This window comes from Kogia breviceps, chromosome 1, assembly GCF_026419965.1.
Source record: "Kogia breviceps isolate mKogBre1 chromosome 1, mKogBre1 haplotype 1, whole genome shotgun sequence".
NCBI lineage: Eukaryota > Metazoa > Chordata > Mammalia > Artiodactyla > Physeteridae > Kogia > Kogia breviceps.
This window is the reverse complement of record NC_081310.1, coordinates 121,241,943-121,257,251: the sequence shown is the minus strand read 5'-3', so window position 1 is coordinate 121,257,251 and position 15,309 is coordinate 121,241,943. Positions and strand designations below refer to the sequence as shown.

At 39.5% G+C, this 15,309-nt stretch overlaps 1 protein-coding gene and 1 long non-coding RNA gene across 2 annotated transcripts in view; one reads left to right on the top strand and one right to left on the bottom strand.

Moving 5' to 3' along the window:
* Positions 1–4,761, bottom strand: part of LOC136794872 (uncharacterized) — a 340,829-nt gene extending 336,068 nt beyond the window's left edge. Inside the window, exon 1 of the long non-coding RNA XR_010842290.1 lies at positions 4,539–4,761. This is a non-coding gene — a long non-coding RNA (uncharacterized lncRNA). The remainder of the gene's footprint in view (positions 1–4,538) is intronic.
* Positions 4,383–15,309, top strand: part of EPHX4 (epoxide hydrolase 4) — a 26,373-nt gene continuing 15,446 nt past the window's right edge. The window contains exons 1-3 of the mRNA XM_059057675.2: positions 4,383–5,063; positions 7,031–7,116; positions 14,649–14,806. Coding sequence (XP_058913658.1) covers positions 4,833–5,063; positions 7,031–7,116; positions 14,649–14,806 — 475 coding nt within the window. The 5' untranslated portion in view covers positions 4,383–4,832. The remainder of the gene's footprint in view (positions 5,064–7,030; positions 7,117–14,648; positions 14,807–15,309) is intronic.

Here is a 15,309-nt window from a genome sequence, read left to right as displayed (position 1 = left end):
GACAGATTTCACCATTCTTCTTTTTTTAAAAAAAAAAAAATTTTGTTATTTCACAATAAATTTATTTGGAAGTCTTATATTTTATTTATTTATTTATTTAGTGTTACGCGGGCCTCTCACTGTTGTGGCCTCTACCGTTGCGGAGCACTGGCTCCGGACGCGCAGGCCCAGTGGCCATGGCTCACGGGCCCAGCCGCTCCGCAGCATGTGGGATCCTCGTGGACCAGGGCATGACCCCGTGTCCCCTGCATCAGCAGGCGGACTCTCAACCACCGCGCCACCAGGGAAGCCCTCACCATTCGTCTTCCAGCAATTGATAGAATGAGTCGGCAGAAAGTAAAGATCTAATAGTCCTAAACAACATTGCTAACCATCTTTACTTAATTGACATTAATGCCACACTCTAGCTAACGACAGCAGAATACACTTTTCAAATGCAGCTGGAACGTTCACCAAATAGACTGTATTTAGGGACATAAAGCAAACCTTGACAAATTTAGAAGAATAGGTAGTTTATAAGATTCCATACCAGATTAAAGGAGAAATTAATAATAAAAATATCTGGAAATTAAGCATTTCTAAATAACCCATGGTAAAAGAGGAAATCACAATAAAAATTAGAAAATATTTTGAATTGTATGAAAATGAAAATGCAACACGTTAAAATTTGTGGGATGCAGTGAAGTGGTAATATTTAGAGGAAAATTTTTAGCACTCAGTGTTTATATTAAAACAGAACGAAGATCTCAAATCAGTCATTTAAGCTTCTACCTTAAGAAACTAGAAAAAGCAAATTAAATCTAAATCAAGCAGAAGACAGGACATAATAAAGAACAGAAGTCATTTAAACTTAAATGAAATTAAATTTCATTAAAACAAAACAAAAAATAGAGAAAAAAATCAATAAAACCAAAAGCTGTTTCTGTTTTTAAAAAGACAATAAAATTGATAAGCCCTCTAGACAGACCTACCAAGAAAAAAGAGAAGACACAAATTACAAATGTCAAGTGATAATAAGGGCATGTTATGAAAAACTCTATGGCCATAGATTCAACAACTTATATGAAATGGATAAAATTCTTTAAAAATACAAACTGCCAAAGAGGAAACAGATCACCTGAATAATCCTACAAATATTAAGTAAATTGAATTGTATTTTAGAACCATTTAAAAAAAAGACAAAAACAAAAGCAAAAAAAAAAAAAAAAAAAAAAACCCAGGCATACATGGCTTTTTTGGAGAATTCTAACATTTAAGAAACAAATTATACCAATTCTATATAAATTCTTCCATAATATATAAGAAGAACAAATATAAATGCAAAAATCATCAAATATTAGCAAATTGATTTCATCAATATATTAAAAATACACTACTTCATGATCAATTGGGGTTTATTCTGGGAATGAAAGGCTGGTTTAACATTCAAAAAATTTATATGTAATTAACCATATCAGTAGGTTAAAAAGGAAAAACTGTGATTATCTCAAGAGAAGCAGAAAGCCCTTTTAGAAAATTCAACCCCCATTTGTGAAAAAAAAAAAAAAAACAACTCTCAGAAGCTAGAAATAAAAAAGAACTTCCTCAATATGATAAATGACATCTAAAAAAATCTTCAGGGAATTCCCTGGTGGTCCAGTGGTTAGGACTCCCTGCTTTCACTGCCGAGCATACAGGCTCAATCCCTGGTCAGGGAACTAAGATCCTGCAAGCTGCATGGCTCAGAAGAAAAGAATCTTCAGCTAATATTATGCTTAATAATAAAAGACTAAATGATTTCTCCCTATGATTGGGAAAAAGGTAAAGATGCCCATTCTAACTCCTACTCAGTGTCGTACTGGAGGTCCTAGTCAGTGCAATAAGGGAAGAAAAAGAAATAAAGGGCGAACATATTGGAAAGGCAAAAATAAAACTGCCTCTAGTCACAGATAACACAATGGTCTACACAGAAAATCCCAAAGAATTTTTCAAAAAGCTACCAGCACTTAAAAAGTGAGTTTAGCAAGGTCTCAGGACTTGAGACATAAAACAAAAAAAATCATGTAAGCACCTAGAATCAGCAAGCAACTGGAAACTGAAAAATAGCATTTCCAATAATATTTTTTAAAGAAATACTTAGGTATAAATCTTACAGAATAGATGCAACATCCGTATGTTTAAAACTATGAAAAACTGATAAATCAAAGAAGATCTAAATAAATGATAGATATGTTCATGGATTGAACAACTCAATATTGTTAAAATATCAGTTCTCTCAAAAATGATTAATAGATTCAATTCATTCCAATCAACAATTTTTGCCAAAATTGGCAAGCTAATACTAAAATCTGTATGGAAAATTAACTAGAATAGCCAAAACATTTTGATAAAGAAGAACAAATTTGGGGCTTCCCTGGTGGCGCAGTGGTTGAGAGTCCGCCTGCCGATGCAGGGGACACGGGTTCGTGCCCTGGTCTGGGAAGATCCCACATGCCGCTGAGCAGCTAAGCCTGTGCACCACAACTACTGAAGCTGCCGCACCTGGAGCCTGCGCTCCCCAACAAGAGAAGCCACCGCAATGAGAAGCATGTGCACCGCTACAAAGAGTAGCCCCTGCTCGCAGCAACTATAGAAAGCCCCTGCGCAGCAAGGAAGACCCAACGCAGCCAAAAAAAAAAAAAAGGACTCTACACTCCCAATGCAGGGGGCACATGTTGGGGAACTAAGATCCACATGCTGCACAGTGCAGCCAAAAAAAAAAAAAAAAAAGACAAGTGTGTATTGGAGAAAATATAGACATATATATAGATCAATGAAACAGACTAGAGGGTCCAAAAATAGTCCCACATGTCAAGTGACTTTCAATGAAGGTGCAAAGGCAGTTCAATAGAGGAAGAATATTCTTTTTAACAAATGATACCAAAATAATTGGATATCCACATGGAAAACATAAATGTCAACCCATACTTTGCAACTTATGCAAAAATTAACTCAAAGACCTAAACATAAAACATGAAATGATAAAACTTCTAGAAGAAAACATATGGGGAAAAAATCCCTTGTTGACCTTAAGTTAGGTAAAGATTTCTTACATGCAAGACCAAAAGTACCATGTATAAAAAAAAAGTGATAAATTGGATAACATCAAAATTAAGGAATTCTGCTCTTCAGAAGTCCCTAAAAATGAAAAGACAGACTGGGAAAATATTTGCAAACCACATGATGTGTGATAAAGGATTCATATCCAAAATATATAAAGAACTTTCAAACTCAATAGTAAGAAAATAAGCAACCCAATTTTCTTTTAAATCTGTAAAAGATTTGGACAGCTGTTTTGTCAAAGAAGAATATATTCAAGTGGCACACAAGTACATAAAGATGCCCAAAATTATTATCATTAGAGAAATGCAAATTTTAATTTCAATGAGATACCAAACTACACAACTCTTAGAATAGCTAAAATCGGGATTTTTTTTTTTTTTTTTGACAATACTAAGTGCTTTCAAGAATATGACCTGGGCTTCCCTGGTGGCTCAGTGGTTGAGAGTCCACCTGCGGATGCAGGGCACATGGGTTCATGCCCCGGTCCGGGAAGATCCCACATGCCGCGGAGCGGCTGGGCCCGTGAACCATGGCCACTGAGCCTGCACGTCCGGATCCTGTGCTCCGCAGCGGGAGAGGCCACGGCAGTGAGAGGCCCGCGTACCGCAAAAGGAAAAAAAAAAAAAAAGAATATGACTTAACCATAACTCTCACACATTGCTAATGTGAATTAAAATTGCAGCCACTTTGGAAACCAGTTTGGCAGTTTCCTATGAAGCTAAATGCACACTTAACGACCTGACCCAGGAATCCCACTTCTAAGTGTTGACCCAAGTGAAATGAAAACTTAAGTTCGAACCAAGAACTTTACATGAGTCACTTTATTCATAACTACTAAAAACTGGGGAAAAAACGGAAATGTCCCTCAACTGGGGACTGTTCCATAAACAATCATGGTACATCCATCAACAAAACACAAGCAATAAAAAAGAAACAATATATGTAACAGTGTAGTTGAATCTCAGATGCATTATGCTAAGCGACAGAAGCCAGAAACAAGAGGTTGCATACTACATGATTCTATTTATACAGTATTCTTGTAAAGGAAAAACTCAAGAGGAACAGAAAAAAGACCAGGGATTTCCAGAGGCTTGACTTTAGAACCAAACACCTGGCTAGGCAGATAACGACTCTGAATCTAGATAGAGAATATCAACACCTTCATATGATTGTTTGGAATGAATAAAGAAATAATGTCTGTCAGGTAGTATGAAAATCGTTTACTGCTCCTCCTCCACGCGCCCCATAATTCCATGATCCAGAAAAAGGCCTAATTGAGGACAGTGGGAGGATTTGGACAATGGGAGGATTTGAACACTGGTCAAATTGAGTGGCTCTTCCGTCCACAGTACCTAGGATGATTTGGGAAAGTCTCACCTTCATTTTCCCCACATTTTAGCAATTCTGAAATGGGATTTTACTCTGCGGAGGAAGGCCAGGTCTTCACCCTTGCCTACCTCGTCCGGGGCGGACGTCGCAGCGCAGTGGGTCTGCGGCGCGGCGTTCCGGGGCTGGGCGCAGTGGCCTCAAGAGCTCACCGTGAGTGCGGGAGCCCGGGGCTGTGACACCGGACCCGCGCCGGGCACGGACGCCCGGGGGCCCGCGGGGAGGCGCGCGCGGAGCCGGCGACAGCGGACCGGCTGGCGGGGCTGACGCGCCGCCGCGCTTGCAGTCTCGCTCCGTAGCCGGAGTGCGCGCCGCTGCTCCCCGCGCCTCGGAAGTGCAGCGGAACCCGCTGTTGCCGCCGCCCGATGGCGAGGCTGCGGGATTGCCTCCCCCGCCTGATGGTCACGATCCGGTCCCTGCTCTTCTGGTCCCTGGTCTACTGCTACTGCGGGCTCTGCGCTTCCGTCTACCTGCTCAAACTTTTGTGGAGCATCGGCAAGGGACCCACGCAGACCTTCCGGAGGGTCGCCCGGGAACACCCTCCAGCGTGCTTGAACGACCCCTCTTTGGGTACCCACTGCTACGTGCGGATCAAGGTGAAGGCCTGCGCGGGCCCGGCGCTATCGCGAGGGAACGTGACGACTGTGAGAGCAGAGGGCGCCGGGCTGATCCTTGCATGACTCCAGCCCAGTGTCCCCTAGTGTTCTCGGGGCTCGCAGGGCGTGCAGCGGGGACGGGGAAGGTGCCAAGGGGGTGCAAGAGGCGCGAGGTGTCGCGGGAGAGGGTCGGGATTGTGTGTCTTTACGGTCCCTGTTTGTTGCGTGCGTGCGTGTGTGTGTGTGTGTGTGTGTGTGTGTGTGTGTGTGTAAGACAGAGAGAGAAGGTTATGTGGAATTTCTCTAATAATCTGGGTCCTATTATATTACTGTCCCCTCTTCCTCCACTACAACAACGCAGAATAATTCTGCTCCCTCTCCTCCTGTAAGGGGAAGCTGTCGTCTGTCACCTCTTTGCCCTTTAGAGCTCAGATAAGCTTTAAGGAATTGTTACTGGTGGCTCCCTACTGTCTCAGGAGGCTGTCCTCGTCCAATTTTAGAGATTGAAAGAGTAAATAGAATAAGTCATTGGAAATCAGGAGTTTATTCAGATCAGCAGAATGGAGCATTCACAGATGACCTAAGCAACATGAAATAATAAATTGTGTACGTTTGTGGGGAAGGAAGCAGACTTATGATGCCAGAGACCAAAGAAATGGCACAAATAGTAAATGTCAACTATGCATGCAGACTCTAAATTGTCCATGCTTATCCCAAGGTTTCTTACAGCCCTCGGATATTCTATTTCCTGAGGCTCCAGGTGGTGAAGGGAGATGGCTTCTTGAAATGCACCCTATAGTCTGACTCGCAGGCCTTTCAAAAATAGCCTACATGAAAGGGTATTTTTGTCACCAGGTCTGGGATTCCTATTAGGAACTAGATTGCCCAGCAGCTGAAGTTCAGAAAACCAGGGGGTATGTCTTTCTTACCCTTATTCAGCCTGGAGTTGATATGAGAATTTAAATGAGTTAATATGTGTAAAAACAAATAAGAGAAACCAAAAAACTTAGAACAGTGCCTCGCACATAGTAAGTGAAATGAAGTATTTATTCACTAAATCCAATCAGGTGCCCACTGCCTTTCAGCTTCCAAGACTCACCACCAATAAAAGAAGTTATTGAACTTCTGGGAAGGCATTCAGCAGTTGAGGGCAGGGCTTCCCTAATGGCACAGTGGTTGAGAGTCCATCCACCTGCCGATGCAGGGGACACGGGTTCAATCCCTGGTCCGGAAAGGTCCCACATGCCACAGAGCAACTAAGCCCGTGTGCCACAACTACTGAGCCTGCATGCCGCAACTACTGAAGCCCGTGTGCCTAGAGCCCATGCTCTGAAACAAGAGAAGCCACCACAATGAGAAGCCAGCACACCACAATGAAGACCCAACACAGCCAAAAATAAATAAATAAAATAAATAAATTTTTTTTAAAAAGAAATACACTGATGTGACATGAGGAGCAGGCAGCCAGGGGAACTGTACGTGCACCCTCAACAGAAAATACTAACGTGGGAAGGCGAGAACTAAAAATAAGGAAATGTGGTGTGAATTATATAACTGATGGCACAGCTCTTGATGGGCAAGCTGAGAAAAGTACATGAGTAGGAGGTAAATATGGCAGGAATATAAATGCAGATCAGAATTATTTACACGTCCTGCAGAATTTGAGTGCGATGAAATGCGACACATCAGTAAGAAAATTGTGACTGGTTCAGAAGCTCATAATATATAAATTGGCCTTGTAAATAGAAGGAGAAGAGAATGTTGACAAAAGTGAATCTTTTAATTTACCCTGTTAATAAATCATGGTTATTTTTTCTTTTTGAAAATTAATATACTTATTTTCTTTCTTTATATTAAAAATAATGCAAGTGAAATTTTTTTAACGGCATGGAAATACTAAATGTACTACTTTTTACAGTCAACACAAAACATCGCTGAAATTTCATGCCCTCTATTTCATACTGCAGGATTCGGGGTTAAGATTTCATTATGTTGCCGCTGGAGAAAGAGGCAAACCACTTATGCTGCTGCTTCATGGATTTCCAGAATTCTGGTAAACTTACCAACTAACTTTTTCTTTTGCACTAAAGACTCGGCTTATCATAGAGTCATTTTCTTATAATGACTTTTAATAGACCCCATGCTATGATCAAGTACTGGCCTAGAGTTATTATTCCTAAATGTTCCTCAGTCACAGGAATGGTGTTCCTCCTGTTTTAAAGAAACATGCATATTATCATCCTAAATTTTTTTTTGATAATTAAAAGAAGTATCATTTAGTGTTTCAAATTTCTGAATAGGCGATTACAAAACAGTTTTTATAGTACCTACTGTGGACAAAATACAACATTGGATGGAAAAGGAGATTTGCAAGAAATGAAAGAATTAGAGTACCTGTTACCTGGCAGCTTTTGGTGAGACTTGGGGTGAGGGAAAGGCAGAGGGAGAAGAGGTCTCATGGAAACTGAAAAGGAACTCTTTCCTATGCACATAGTAACAGGCTCAGATGAATGCAGGACAAATTAAGGATTGGAATATTTCACATTGAGAAGAAAACCTATAGCCAAAAATACAGTTGCTAGTTACCTAGAAGAAAATGTTCTGTTCTCCTTTGAACCCCACAGAGCCAAGTAAGTACAGATGAAACAACACATGATTAAACTTTTAAAAAATGAATATCTTTTTAAAAGATGGCACATATCAAGGTGGTAAAAAGAAAATCATATTTTTGATAGCTCAAGGCTATGATCTTGAGATGGCTAAATGGACCAAAAAAAAAAAAATCATATTCTTTGAACTGACTCAAATGTAGAATATATGGTATGTTTTTAAAGTTCTGGGACAATGCTCTGTCCCTAAATGTCTCCCTTACTTTCACTCTTAACACCTAGAATTCCACCATTTCATATTCCTCACTTCCTTTAGAGTTTTAAAGATTTTGGGTCATCCAAAGTCCTAATTTAAAATACATCTAGGGCTTCCCTGGTGGTGCAGTGGTTGAGAGTCCGCCTGCCGATGCAGGGGACCGGGTTCGTGCCCCGGTCCGGGAAGATCCCACATGCCGCGGAGCGGCTAGGCCCGTGAGCCATGGCCACTGAGCCTGCACGTCCGGAGCCTGTGCTCCACAACGGGAGAGGCCACAACAGTGAGAGGCCCGCGTACCGCAAAAAAAATTTAAAAATAAAATAAAATACATCTAGCTGTGAAAGAGATATTACCTTAATACACTTTAGTTAATACTTTTCAAATGAAAAGGACTTTATTAATAAATGCATTGAGATTGCTAGTGCACTAGGAAGCATTAGGCATCGAAGAAAAGAACGGAGAATGGCAAAAACCCATCTAGCTAATCATTTTCCCAGAGGAAAAAGTCTATGACATGATTGGCTCACAAGTAAAATGTTAGTCTGAAGCGTTAGTCAAATCTGCATAAAGTAACATGGGCAGTGAATTGTGGCTCAGCCACTTAATTGCTACAGGACCGTGCACAATCTAAAAGAATCTTGCAGAGTTGTGGGGATAAAGGGAGTCAAAATATGTGAAAGGCCGTTCCCATGGCCCCAGTGAATTCTCAATAAATATTCATTTTCTTCCTTCATTCCCATTCACTCAGTGTGGAGATCTATGTGCCACCACTAGCATCCTCAATGCATTTATTAATAAAGTCCCTTTCACTCATAAAGTATTTCTAAAGTATATTAAGGTAATACCTCTTTCAGAGCTAGAGGCTTTTTAAATCAGGGCTCTTTGGATGACATAAAATCTTTAAAACTCTGAAGTAGGTGAGGAATATGTAATGGTGGAACTTCAGGTTGTTAAGAGTGAAAGTAAGGGAGAAATTTGGGGACAGAGCATTGTCCCAGACCTTAAAAAAATAATTTCCTGATTCTGGCTGCTGATGATGATAGTTAATACTTCCTGAGCATTTACTATGTGCCTGGCACTCTTCTGAGTGTCACAGTACCCTTCTGAAATTGGCAGTGCCAGAAAGTAAGGTACACCTTGTTCTTAAACTTCAGAGCTGACCTCTGCTGTAATATATCCTTGGTATTTAGGAATGATAATGATCTAATAACATACATGGATTTTTACCTTTCAAATTTCACACCTTATAGAAAAATTCAAAAGTTAACCAACAATGTAAGTATACCTTACTTTAACATTTTAAATCATCACTCTAAATAAAATTCATGATCTGAGTGGGGAGAATTAACTTTTTAGAAAGAAAAGATTTAAAGGCTCTTCTCTTTCTGTACCTCTTACCAACCCCGATACTTGTCCATGCTCTTTTTCCTCCTGGAACGTCACTTCTTTATATGTGGCAGATAAAGATGAACCTGCAACCACTTCAACCACTTGATAATGGTTTTGAGGAGGCCCAGAAAATAGCAGTGAAACCCATTTAATATAGGACAGTAGATGCTCTGTGTCATATTTTAAGAAATGATACTTTTGCACATTTTTCACAGCATTTTCCCATTATTTACTCTTCATGAGACCCCTTTTGCAAAACAGAAATGCCTGGTGATTCTTGTCCATGTCCTAGAATCTTCAGTGGATAGGACAGCCTAGGAGGGGGCCCAGCACCAGTCACTGGACATCAGACCCATTTGCTCCAGCAAAATCAAGTCTTGGCTTTGTCCAAAAGGGTTATTGAGAGGAATGGTTTAGTTTTAAAAAAACTCCTAGAGATATTTTTACTCTGAAGAGCATATATTAGGAAATATATGCAGATCATGGGAATGAGTCCCCTTTCTGTTCACCAAATGTACTATTTGTTACTCCAGCAAGAGGCTTGCTATAATTTAAAACAACAATAACAGCAAACCCTGAAAACTGAGTTACTCAAATAGACCATATTGAATTCACTGAACTTTGCTAGCCATTAATCTGAAAGCTACCTGGATAGGAATCAGGGAGATTCCTAGAGCAACTACATGGAGATTGCTGTTAATCAAAAACTTCTATTTGAGTGTGTCCTACCCTAAACCAAGACCTCCATGTTGACACTTACTCTGTCTTTCCTTCCAAATTACCACTATTCCCCATTATACAATCTAGTCAATTCCATTCAGGAAAAAGTAAATTTGAATCGGAATTTAGGATAAAGCTGTTTTGATTAAGCCACTTCAAGTCTGTCTCTCTTGAACTTTCCCTTTTCTTTTTCAAAAAACCCCTTCTCTTGCACTTCTCCCCTTTTTAAGAGACAAAAAAACTTTATCTGGCACTTCAAACCGATTTCAATTTACATTATAAATATAAATATTATTCCTCCATCAATCAAGTTTTGCCTAAATACACATGAATTTATAAGCTTCTTCGTAGATCAGGTAGGTCAGATTATTTGGTACAGTGAAAACAAAATAATCATAAATTGGCAATGTGCGTAAAAGTGCTTTTTAAACAGAAAAGTACTATACAAATGTAATGTATTATTTGCATTTATCATCATTAAGAATAATTGTTGAGAATTGACATTTAATGTATACTATTAGATGTTACACAGAAACAATAAAATTCTGTCTTCTTTCTTAAAATATAAAGGAAACATCAAACAATATACACATCTATGAGAACTTTAGCTAAATTAGCCCAAAATAAGGCTGTTTTTCAAAGAAGATTTTTCTCCCCCTCTATCTCCACCTCAATTTGCATTGCTTTTAAAAATATTTTGAGCTTATGCAGGCAATTTCTGGCAATACACCAGCTGTATGGGATGCATTCGTCATTACTCAAGTGCTGAGGCAAGTGAGGGCTCGTCATCCATACAGCTGAGCAGAATCTGATGACTGCAACTTTTTCTCTCTTGTGAAGGGGAAGAAGGTATTCTACATTTCAAAGAGGCTAGCCTGGTAAACCAGCGGTCCTCCGTATGTTAAGAATAATAACTAAGAAAGAGGTTGCTTTTTTTGAAATGTCCTCTGCTATTACCTAAAGCTACCAGAGGGGGGGGGGGAAACAATGTGGATGAAAATAGCTAGATTTGTTTATTTATAATATTGTCAGGGGTTACTGATTTTGCAGTATGTTTTATTCCTCTATCAAGGGGGTTGTTTTGTTTTATTCATGTGAATGACATACCCATCAATCTATCGCTGGGGTGATTTCTTCTTCCATTTACAGTTAATGTGTAAGTCAAATATGATTTATTTATGAACTCTAGGAAGATTGCATTTAAAATTTATTTTGTACTTTATTAAGATAGCAGTTGCAATCCTTAAACATTCTTAGAAATGTTTAAGATATTGTTTGGCTCCACTCATTGATAATAGCAATAGTTGAATTTATTTGGAAGTCAATTTAAATTATCAATAAGATAATGACATGCAGGTATTATGTTTGCGTAATCTCTAATACATTAAATGTAAAATGTTACAGGATTGTACACATTTTTTGAGTCAAATTTCTACCTTGAAATCTCTAATTAAATGAATTCTAAGTGAAGACACAAGTATTTAAAATATTAAAACTGCACATTTTAATAGAAATTGAGTATAAATTCCCCAACAGGAATCTGGGAACTTTAGTTCAAGGTTGTCTCAAGGTTTGAACTGAGACAGAGTTTTATGGAACAACTGGTATTTCTAGCACTATCATAATTCAGTGCTTTCATTTGTTCATTGTTTTACTCAGTCAACAAATCTCTACTGAGCACCTACATGTCTACCAGGTAATTCCGGGAGCTCACCATCAAATGGAAGTGCCAGGCACCAACAGATTAGTGTCTGGTACACTTGTCTGTACACTCTTCCCAGTGCACTGAAGAGTGTACAGACAAGTGCGAGAGTATGGAAGGGGCCACCCAACCCACCTGTGAAGGAGGGAACCTGGGAAGTCTCCTGGAAGAGGAGGTGCCCAGCATGAGGAGTTCAGTGAAGGGTGAAGGACAGGGATTGTGGAGAGTAGGGGAATGATGGGGAGGGATGATGTTTCAGACAAGGAGATTATATAAGCGAAGTCATAAAAACAAAACCCAAGTTTATTCACTGCAAGTAGATTAGTGCCACAGAGGCAGCATAGCATGGGCTCTCAGGCCAGACCACCTGGATTTGAATCCTGGCTCTGCTGTTTGCTAAATCTGTGACCTTCAGCACATCCAGGAACCAATCTGTGCCTCTGTTTCTTCACCTGTAAAATGGGGATAATAATAGTACCTACTTCATAGTACTGCCTTGAAGATCAACATCACTATGTGTGAAGCACTTAGAATTGTGCCTGGCATGTAGTAAAACTGATATAGATGTTAGTTCTTTTTATTATATAGCAAATGAGAGTACAAATTAGTCAGGCTGGAAGATCGGGCAAGTCAAATCTTGGAGGTTTTGTGTGCCAGAATAACATGCTTGGGCTTCACATTATGAGTAACAGAGTCAAGAAAAGCTGTTAAGCTGGGAAATGACCTGAGAGAGTTTGTGTTTTTGCTAAACCACTCTGGTTTGTAGAAGACAGAGCTAAGGGGAATGAAATGGACACAGACCAATCGATAGGCTGCTGTGTTAATGGAGGCCTGAATGAAGGTAATGATAGCAGGGATGGACAGGAAAAGTGATTAAATAAATATTTAAGAGGTTAATCTACTGAACTTTATTGATTGAGTATGAGGGATTATAAAGAGGGAAGAGTTGGGATTCAGTTACGAAGACATAAAAAAATCAATTCACAATGTTAAGTAAGACTATGAGAAAATAATAAAATCATATGTGTTGACAGAGGAGTATCTTTAAGGAATGAAACTGCTTCATTTGTTTATTACAAACCGGAGACAAGATTATCAAGATTGCTATGGCCTTGCTAAGGAAGACACTTTTTGTTAACATTTTCAAATCCATATTAATTGGCAGTGCTTTTGCAGATTTTTACAAATTATAGATATCTTAGTAATAGATCGAAGACTCTATCCATTCATAATTCCAAATATGTGTCTGACACCCTTCTTGATCATCTACCTGCTGATGTAAGGTGGCTGATTTGCTTCGTTGTTCTCATGGCTTTGTGTCACTTCACACTGCAGTCCCCTTGCACTATTGGTTTATAATCTCAGATCACTCTGTTCACTTTCCTATTGTGCTCCAAAAATCTTTCCAGACAACAATCTCCCATTTGGTTTGTGTCAGATAATTTTGCACTGTGTTTTCATGGACAGATGTGCATGCAGATGCTTTTTGATAAATGCATATTTTGAGTTCCATAACATAGTGAGTCGCTTTGAAAAATCCATGTCTCTTTTTCTGTTTGTTATCCATGATGATTTTGCTTATTAGAAGAAGGTAATCTCATGGATCTCTGTATTTCAATTAATTCTGCAGTTTTATTATCAAGCACAGGGGGAACATCTGGCCCAGCAGAAACTTCTAGGACTTGGCTGTCACTATGGCCATTCTAATTAGTCAGTTCCTGTGCCATTTTGGTTGTTAAATGTTTTAAATATCACACTAGCTTATGCTGATGGTTCAGGATCTTCCCCCCAAGATTTTGTTTTAGCAAGTGGAGGTTTATCTTTTTTGTTTGTTTTTATTTTTGGCTGTGTTGGGTCTTCGTTGCTGTGTGCGGGCTTTCTCTAGTTGTGGCAAGCGGGGGCTACTCTTCGTTGCGGTGCACGGGCTTCGCATTGTCGTGGCTCCTCTTGTTGTGGAGCACGGCTCTAGAGCGCAGGCCCAGTGGTTGTGGCGCCTGGGCTTAGTTGCTCCGTCGCATGTGGGATCTTCCCAGGCCAGGGATCAAACCTGTGCCCCCTGCATTGGCAGGTGGGTTCTTAACCACTGAGCCACCAGGGAAGCCCAGAGGTTTATCTTAAGTAGTTGTTTTATTGGATTCTTTCCGTGAAAATACTTTTTTAAATCGTCAGACATTTTCATCCATGAGTAACCTATTGTTATTATTAAAAACATTGAGTCCTATTTGACAGTACGCTAAGGTGAGTAAAATCTTCCTTCTAGGAAAATATATTTTCATCTCACAAATTTTTTGAGAGAATCAAATGGTGCAATATGCAGAAGCATTTATAGGTACAGACTCAGTGATAGTGGTGAGCATTATTTAAGAAAAGCTTAGGGCTTCCCTGGTGGCGCAGTGGTTGAGAATCCGCCTGCCGATGCAGGGGACACGGGTTCGTGCCCCGGTCTGGGAAGATCCCACATGCCGCGGAGCGGCTGGGCCCGTGAGCCATGGCCGCTGAGCCTGCGCGTCCGGAGCCTGTGCTCCGCAAGGGAGAGGCCACAACAGTGAGGCCCGCATACCACAAAAAAAAAAAAAAAAAAAAAAAAAAAAAAAAAAAAAAAAAAAAGAAAAGCTTAGAAAATTGACTTCTTAAATACATTTCTTAAGGTTTTCGTATCTGATATTTTGTAGTTTCTATAAACCCTGGCCCTTTGTTACACCCCACTGGACCTGGTAAAAAAAAATGTAATTTTAATAAAGAACGTCAGTGCTTATTTCTCAAACAGTTCTTTTCTTTCCTGCCCCCACACAGCTATATAACCTTTCTCAAAAACAAGGAATTTCTTACAGCTTTCCACTTAGAAAATCTGTAATGTTATTCTCTGTATTAGTTACTGTGGTATTTTTAACGTTTCTTATTTCCTGCAGGTATTCTTGGCGTCACCAACTAAGGGAATTTAAAAGCGAATATAGAGTTGTAGCGTTGGACTTGAGAGGCTATGGAGAAACAGATGCTCCCATTCATCGAGAGAATTATAAATTGGACTGTCTAATTACAGATATAAAGGATATTTTAGACTCTTTAGGTAGGTTTTAAAAAACAGTGTTAATTCTCTTTAAGGGACTAACATTCAACAAATTGTAAACTGATTACCTCATTTCTTCCATCTACCTGAGCTGTTATCTAGATCCTGTCACCTTGGTGCATATAGCTCAAAATATTTATAGAGGCAATTTAAAATAACACAACCAGAATAACTATTTTGTCTACCAGCCAAAAGTGACTCTCAAAATTTGTTTCTAAAAATTGACTTAATGTATACTATCTATCATTTTCAGAACTAATTATTAGAAATTTGATTCTTGTTCTCAGAAAATTTATTTCTTCAGAACCAACACCTAAATATTTATTTAAACATGTTGTAAGATGCAGAAACACTTGCATTATCTTTCTTGTATTGATCAGCTAGTGCCACAATAATATTGTGTAACAGACCACCCCAAACTCAGTGGCATACAGCCATAGTCATTCATTCCTGTGCTCCTGGATCTTCAGGTCAACTGTAGGCTGGACCCCTCTGCGTCTTTT